Below are 8,353 nucleotides of genomic sequence, written 5' to 3' on the forward strand. Positions count from 1 at the left end.
TGGAAAAGGGGTTGGAAGATAAACAATTAAGGCATTAAAACTACTTTATGGGATATTATGTGGCACACAGTAAAAACAACATAGCTTATCAGGCAAAATCAGAACAGATGATCTGAAATTAAAGGCAACCTTGCCTCAGCAGTAGCCCTTGGGCTTCCGAATCAAGATTCTATACTCAAGTCCTAGTCCAGAGACCTGGGCAGATATTTTAGACTGGCATTCCCAGTGTAGTATTGAGGGACTGCAACGTGTCAAAAAACAAAGAGCTGTAAAGCACATGAACAGGCCCTTCGGCCCTCCAAGCTTGTGCCGATCACATGTCCTATCTAGACCAACCGCCTATATCCTTCTATACCCCGTCTGTTCATGTGTCTATCAAGATCAGTCTTAAAGGTCGCTAACGTATCTGCCTCAACCGCCTCACTTGGCAGTGCATTCCAGGCCACCCCCCCACCCCCGTGTAAAAAAACCTGCCCCGCACATCTCCATTGAACCTTTCCCCCCTCAAGTTGAACTTGTGCCCCCTTGTAATTGTCATTTCCGCCCTGGGAAAAAGCCTCCAACTGTTCACCCTGCCGATTACCCTCATAATTTTATAAACTTTTATCAGGTCGCCCCTCAGCCTCCATCTTTCTAGGGAGAATAATCCCAGTTTATTCAATCTCTCCTCATAGCTAATACCTTCCATACCAGGCAACACCCTGGTAAACCTTTTCGGTACTCTCTCCAAAGCCTCCATGTTCTTCACGTAATGCGGTGACCAAAATTGGACACAGTATTCCAAATGTGGCCTAACCAATGTTCTATATAACTGTAACATGATTTGCAAACTTTTATACTCTATGCCCGTCCGATGAAAGCAAGCATGCCATATGCTTTCTTTACCACCATTTCCGCCATGTGAACTATTAAACCGAGGCTCCACCTTGCCTCTCAGGTGGGTGTTATGAATCCCCCAAAACCATTCAAGGGTGGTCGGGGGAAGCTCTTCCTGTATCCTGGCTTACAAATTGACCATGATAATAATAATCTTTATTAGTGTCACAAGTAGGCTTACATTAACACTGCAATGAAGTTACTGTGAAAATCCCCTGTCGCCACATTCCGGCGCCTGTTCGGGTACAGGGAGCGAGAATTCAGAATGTCCAATTCACCTAACAAGCACGTCTTTCGGGACTTGTGGGAGGAAACCGGATCACCCGGAGGAAACCCACGCAGACACGGGGAGAACATGCAGACTCCGCACAGACAGTGACCCAAGCCGGGAATCGAACCTGGGACCCTGGCACTGTGAAGCAACAGTGCTAAACACTGTGGTACCCTCGAGTTTTGCTACATTGTACCACTTTTAAAATATCCCATTGGATATGAAGCACTTTCGGATATCCCGAGGTTCATGATACATACAAGTTCTTTCTTCCTTATTTCTCATGGGATAAGCGTAGGGGAGATCTGGTTTCTACTTATGCAGTCTAAATTTGACTTCCACTGTAATGTGTTGTCCCACTGAAGCCACCACATGCAATTTGTGGACCAAAATACATTTTATCCTTGGAACCTTCCAATGGAAATTTGCAAAAACCTTTTTTCCCAAACAAATTAACAATTTGCATTCCGATCGTGCTCTTCATGTTTTTTTTTTCTTTTTAAAATTTTAGAGTATGCAATTTTTTTTTAACCAATTAAGGGGCAATTTAGCGTGGCCAATCCACCTAGCCTGCACATCTTTGGGTTGTGGGGGGCGAAACCCACGCAAACACGGGGAGAATGTGCAAACTCCACACGGACAGTGACCCAGAGCGGGGATCGAACCTGGGACCTCGGTGCCATGAGGCATCAGTGCTGGCCACTGCACCACCGTGCTGCCCCAATGTGCTCTTCATGTGTAAGAGGACATACAAGCATACAAAACAGGAGCAGAAATAGGCCATTCAGCCCCTCATGCCTGCCATTCACTTATCAGGAGAGGGGAGGAATGAAGAAAACCAGCCTGGAGAGCCGAAGACATATTTGAAGAAAGGGCTATTTTGTTTTTAAATTTAGAGTACCCAATTCATTTTTTTCCAATTAAGCGACACTTTAGCGTGGTCAGTCCATCTAGCCTGCACATCTTTGGGTTGTGGGGGCGAAACCCACGCAAACACGGGACTCCACGCGGACAGTGACTCAGAGCCGGGATCGAACCTGGGACCTCGGCGCCGTGAGACAGCAGTGCTAACCATTACGCCACCGTGCTGCCCTAAGAAAGGGCTTTTTGATGTGTATTTTGAAAGCAGGAGGTAAACTAACCAGGTAGAAGGAACTGATCAAGGAGCTCCTGAGTGCTGGAGCGTGGTTAACGAGTAGCCATCAGTGATAGAGTGAAGGGAGCAACAGTTAAAGAGATCTAGTGGTAAAGGAGTGTAGAATGCAAATGGAGACTTATCAGCACAGACTAGTTTGTTATGGCCATGTCTGGCCTTGCCTCAAGACAGAATATAGTCAATACAATTCTGGTCACCACATTAGGGAAGGATGTGATTGCACTGGAGGGGGTGCAGAGGAGATTCAACAGGGTATTGCCTGGGACGGAACATTCAAATTATGAAGAGAGGTTGGGGCTTAGGTTGTTTTCGCTGGAGCAGAGAAGACTGAGGGGCGACTTGATCGAGGTGTACAAGATTGAGGGGAATGGATAGGGTCGATAGGGAGCAGCTGGTCCCCTTAGTTGAAGGGTCAGTTACCAGGGGACACAGGTTCAAGGTGAGGGGCAGGACGTTTGGAGGGGTTGGATGTGAGGAAAAACGTTTTTACCCAGGAGGGTAGTGAAGGTCTGGAATTCTGCTTGGGAGGGTGGTAGAGGACGGTTGCCTCATATCCTTAAAAATTACCTGGATCAGCAGTTGGCACATCATAACATTCAAGGCTATGGGCCAGGTGCTGGCAACTGGGATTAGGTAGACAGGTCAGGGCTCTTTCATGCGTCGGTGCAGACATGAGCCATATTGGCTATTTTGCACCGTATTTTGAATCGAATCTGGAACCCTGATGCTGTGATTTTAAAAATAAATTTAGTGCACTCAATTCATTTTTTCCAATTAAGGTGCAATTTAGCGAGGCCAATCCACCTACCCTGCACATCTTTGAGTTGTGGGGGCGAAACCCACGCAAACACGGGGAGAATGTGCAAATTCCACACGGACAGTGACCCAGAGCCGGGATCGAACCTGGGACCTCGGTGCCGTGAGGCAGTAATGCTAACCACTGCGCCACCGTGCTGCCCATGAAGCAACAGTGCTAACCACTGTGCTACCATTGACCTTCTATCCAGTCATTGAAGAGAACAGAAAATCGCGCAGGCTCTTTTAGAGACGCACCACTCACATCACCGCATCCACTGCCCAATTTGGATCATCTGGGCAATCCAGCAGCCTCAGAAGCAAGAATATCTGCCTCCTTATCTTCTTCCCAGCTGATTTTCCCCATCCAGGGAACCAAAGAACAATTATAGCATGCCTGCATTCAGATTCAGCACAGGCCCAGGCCTTTCCTAATCTGTAAAATCCAGTCCCACAAACTACAGTGCTTCAATCTTTGGAGCCTTCTGCAATGCTCCAGAAGCTGTTTCTTTAAATTTGTCAAAAGTTGAAGCAAAAGTGATCTGGCAACTCAGTCTTTGTAGATTTTAGAGCTACTGGGAAGAGGCTAGCAAGCTCTTATACTGCTGTTTGATCTAGCTGTCGTAGGATTCTGCAGTGTATTAAATCGGTCTTCAGGATCAGTGAAATATCACAGAGGAAGTCCACACTAGTGTGTTGATAATGTGGCCTACAAGTCCTACAGTAGGATGGCATTATTTGAACCGTCAGGGAAGGGAGACAAAATTAATGAAGCGCTCATCTCCATTCGCAAATCTGCCATCCGTCTCAGACCCCTGTGTACACGAGCTTTGTCCAAACCTCAGGTGCCCAGGGATGGATGCTCCACCAGATAGCAGCACACTGGGAGCTGGCATCCGAACAGTCAGGGGGCCTGCGAACACTCTCCTCTCAAAATGGGGGAGGTTTCAGGAAAGCCGCAATGTATGTCCCTTTCTGCGCACCCCGCGCCAATTCTGTATTTCACAGGAACATCAGACAGATCAAAACTTGATTCTGAGCGATAAGTAACCAAAATCTTGATCAAGAAATTAGCTTATAAAAGGAGCTTCTTAAAAGCATGTTGGAAAGACAGAAATTTTTAAGGAGAGAATTCCAGAGCTTAAAGCCTTGGGTCCTGAAGGCATGGCAAGCAATGAAAATCAGGGATGCACAAGAGGCCAGACAGAGGAATACCGAAATTGCGGAGGTTTATGGGGTAGAGGAAGTTACAGAGTCAGGTTGGAAGGAAAAGACCTGGAGATCAAGAACCTTTCCTGTTTATTTCCTTTGTTGCCACATCTTTTCTTTTCATCCGTGGACCCAGAATTGGGATGTGCCTTTAAGCAGAAGATTCAAAGTTGAAACAGCCTGCTTGCCAAGACACTGTGTCCCTAGGTTTTGTATTTTGGAAAGGAGAAACCAGACTCTTCAGCACCAAGTGGATCTTAGGAACCAGCTTTGGAGGAGTCAGTTTGTTTGGTTAACTGGCAACCTGTGGGTTGGCTAGGGACAGTGTTCTGCCTGACAACGGTCAGTGATCGGTTCCTGCGTGATGCTTTCTGAGAGAACCTAGCAGAAGTGCTTGGACCTTGGAAGTGAAAGGAACTCTCTCCTTGAACTGCTCTATTGTCCTGAAAGCAGCGAGTGCTCAGCACATCCTTTATGTGAACTTGAGATGATGCGGAGTCTGCGCAGATAGAAAAAAACATCTGAAGCCAAGAAGGAAGTACCACCAAAACGAAAGCCTGAACTTCAAAAAGAAATTGACTGGAAGTCATCCCAATCCTTTTATTTTTATTGATATTTTTCTTAATATTTCCCATGTATTGTGTGTCTGAGAAAGAGGAGAGAGAAGGGGGGGAAGGGGGAGTAGACAGTCGGTTACATTTTGTGTTTAATTATAATACTGTACATAATAAAAGGTAACTTGTGTTAAAGTTACAAACCTGGTGCCTGTAGTTATTTGGGCTCAAGCGAAGGCCTTGGGTATTTTAAATAAAATCCAATTTCACCTGTGTTGCGACTCCGGGTCAAGTGGGGTTGACATTGACCGTGTGCTGGCCCAGGGTGCCGGGCATTCTCCGGGGTCATATAGAAAATGGCTAGATATTGGAGCATTACTAGTTGTGGACCAGCCTCCCAACATGAATCACTGCTTTCAGCAGTGAAAAGGGAAAAAAATAATAGGTTTAAAAAAAAAAGGGTCCGTTTTCCTGCCACCATGTTGCCAACAGGAGATAGACATCATGCCCTTTCCAAAAGCAACTGCATTACACGGAATAGAGAAGAAAAGATACAATCGCACACTCAACCGTTTTAAGACACCTTACAACATGAACAAGCAACAAAATATAGAATTTGACAATGCAATTGTGTAACAAAAGAGGTGGATCATTGTGGCCAAAACAGCGCAGTGCGAAGAATCGGTTACCACAGAAAACACTTCCTGTTCTTACCACAACCTCTCAATGAGATCCCAAGTGGTTTCAGAAGTCGAGAAAAGCTCCAACTGCCATCCGGGACCAGATTGCGGGAATCACAACTGGAAACTTTCCTGGTGGCTTAGGTTACCAGTTTCAATTCACACAAGAGTTGTTTCCATTTAGCGTAACATCACAAAAGTGAAATTCAATTATCACATTAATTGAGATGGAGGCTGTGCTTGAACAGAAAAGAGTTCACTCAATAGGCACATCCTGTACACCAGTCAACAATATTTTTCTCAGGTGATTGGGGGAGATGGGGAAGAAAGAGAAAGGGGACAGGAGAAAGAGGTGGTAGTAAAAGGACTCCAGGGTTGTCCTATAAATGGTGGGATGGCCTACATCTTCCATATCTTTGCTTCCACATAATAATATTTATTAATGTCACAAGTAGGCTTACATTAACACTGCAATGAAGATACTGTGAAAAGCCCCTAGTCGCCACATTCTGGTGCATGTTTCTTTTAGAACTGTGTGTCAGGCGACAATGTTAGTTATCCTGCAGCCATTCCTCATTTCTCAAACCAGCCAACACCATGAACTACTTCAGTAATATAGACCCTTGTAAATTAACAATGGTACTATTTATTAAATATGGTGGCCATCAGTTTCAAACCGACTACTTTCTCAGTTGGAATTGAAGTTCAGTTTAATGAGGAAATGAACCCAAGGACCAGGACAAGATTAGGGATTTAAGAATAGTGAGGCAGAAACCAGAAGTGGCAAATCATTTCTCCTTATAGCAGAGACTACTTTTAACCTTATTATTCCATTATTTTCCTGCAGGACTTTTTTCCCCACAAACTCTGGCCTCTAACATGAGAGGGAATGAGGGAGGGAGGGGTGGAAATCTAAGGTCAGATCTCAAAGTCCCCTTGCTTGCTACAAACACTGGACTTCTAAACAGAGCACCTAAAAGCAAAAAAAAGAACATCTCAAGCAAACAAGTGATGGAATAATGCATTGGGAACAAATCTGTCCAAAACACAGTTGTAGGCACAACTAGTAAGAAATTGACAAGAGTCCGAACAGACGACAGCCAGAATCATTTGGAATTTTGGTATCTATTACTAATGATAATCTTTATTCTTAGTGTCACAAGTAGAGTTACATTAACACTGCAATGACACAGTCTCCAAAGTTAACAAGAGGCAAATCATGTGTTTGCAGACCAGAGTCTGAAGGGAAAATTGCAGAATGCTGGACCGACGCAAGCAGCAAACACTAGGCAGTAAGAGGCTGGGAACTGTGGAAAGGTGGGTTAAATCCAACATTGTAATAAACTTGAACGAGGTATGCCCATAAAAGGTCACCAATCAGGTCTCATAACGTCAGTGCAAGGGGGGAAATTCTACTCAAAAGTTTACAGAGGCCAAAACAGGCCTCCTAAATGCCATCGATGTAGTTTTCGACTTTATTAACAGCTCGCCACCACCCCAAACAAGAAAGGGGCCCTATCATCCACCCAGCTTAGAGCAGGGGCTTGGGTGGCTACGTCCATCCAGTCACAATCTGTGAAGGATTCTCTAGTGTAGGTAACAGGGCCTCTTTAGATTTAAAAAAAAAAGCGATTGAACTAGCAAGACGACATTGCCTGTTGGGAAATTAGTAACAACACCTGTGGAGCAAAGTAACTTGGATTTTTATTTTATAAAAGATCCTCCCCACCCCACACACACACACACACACACATTTTCGGATACACGTAAGCAGCAGGAAGGTGTGAAAGAGAAAGCAGGCAGAGCTGATTCACTGTACAGGCAGCAGCCATGTTCCTGACACTGATTTGGATTGTAATTCTGGCAAGATCAGGTCGGAGAAAGTTGCTGGTGGAAATCCCCCACCAAAAAACACACACAACTTGTTAACTAGCCTGGAACAGAATGTCCGGAGAGAAGCAGTTCAATTCTGCCCCTACCCCACCCCCATTACACAGCAAGATTTCGACTTTCTCTGTCGATGTCGCGTTTGAGACGAGCTGCTCCTCCCTGGGCATGTGATTTCCAATTGCCTATCGATGCGGAAGTGGTTGGAGAAATAAGGGAGATTGCCCCATTCCGGGCCTGGACGCTCAGCAAAACCCTCGCAATTTCACAACCTCAAAGTTACATCAATCGCCTCCAACTCTTTTTAATATTTTTTAAAAACAGAATTGCAATGAAAGCTGCTCTTTAATTCCCCCCACTCCCACTCCCACTTATTCTTGCTGTTACTGAAATTGACAAATAGTGAAATTAACGCCCAGCGGGGGAGCAGCCCAGCCTGAACCACAGCACAAACAGAGAGTGCAACTCACCCAGCACACTATCCGTGTGATCGTGTGAGGCTGCTGCAGAAAGTTCCTTAAATCAAACGCCCCCCCTGCCTTGGCCGCGCCGTACACGTTGCCAGCTTCCATCTCCTTGCCACGGGGAGTGAAGACGCTTTGCTGCCGTGGTCTCTGTTCTGGGGGGGGGGGGGGGGTGTTAGAGAGGGGGATGCCTTTTCCCCCGATCACAGACTGCCGGAACACGTCAGTCCGCGGAGAGAGAGAGAGTGAAATGAGGCTGGAGCATCATGTGATACCACCTGAACAGAATCAACAGCCAGAGAGGGCAGGGCTAGACTTGACAAGCAGAACCCACTGAACCTTCATTTAACGCTGCCACTGCGCCCGAGTTGGACTCAGAGCTTCCAGTGATCTCCAACCCCTGAGAGCTGTCATTTAGAATAGAATAGCATCGAATCCCTACAGTGCAGAAGGAGGCTATT

General features: G+C 45.8%; 1 protein-coding gene across 2 annotated transcripts in view; it reads right to left on the reverse strand.

Annotated features, from left to right (window-relative positions):
• The window catches only part of LOC140395616 (synaptogyrin-2-like), a 35,867-nt gene extending 27,784 nt beyond the window's left edge, over positions 1-8,083 (reverse strand). For both annotated transcript variants that reach the window (XM_072483598.1, XM_072483597.1), the window contains exon 1: positions 7,899-8,083. In XM_072483598.1, coding sequence (XP_072339699.1) covers positions 7,899-8,000 — 102 coding nt within the window. In that variant the 5' untranslated portion in view covers positions 8,001-8,083. The remainder of the gene's footprint in view (positions 1-7,898) is intronic.
• Between the last annotated feature and the right edge of the window lie 270 nt (positions 8,084-8,353).

The sequence above is a fragment of the Scyliorhinus torazame genome, chromosome 18 (genome assembly GCF_047496885.1).
Source record: "Scyliorhinus torazame isolate Kashiwa2021f chromosome 18, sScyTor2.1, whole genome shotgun sequence".
Classification (NCBI taxonomy): domain Eukaryota; kingdom Metazoa; phylum Chordata; class Chondrichthyes; order Carcharhiniformes; family Scyliorhinidae; genus Scyliorhinus; species Scyliorhinus torazame.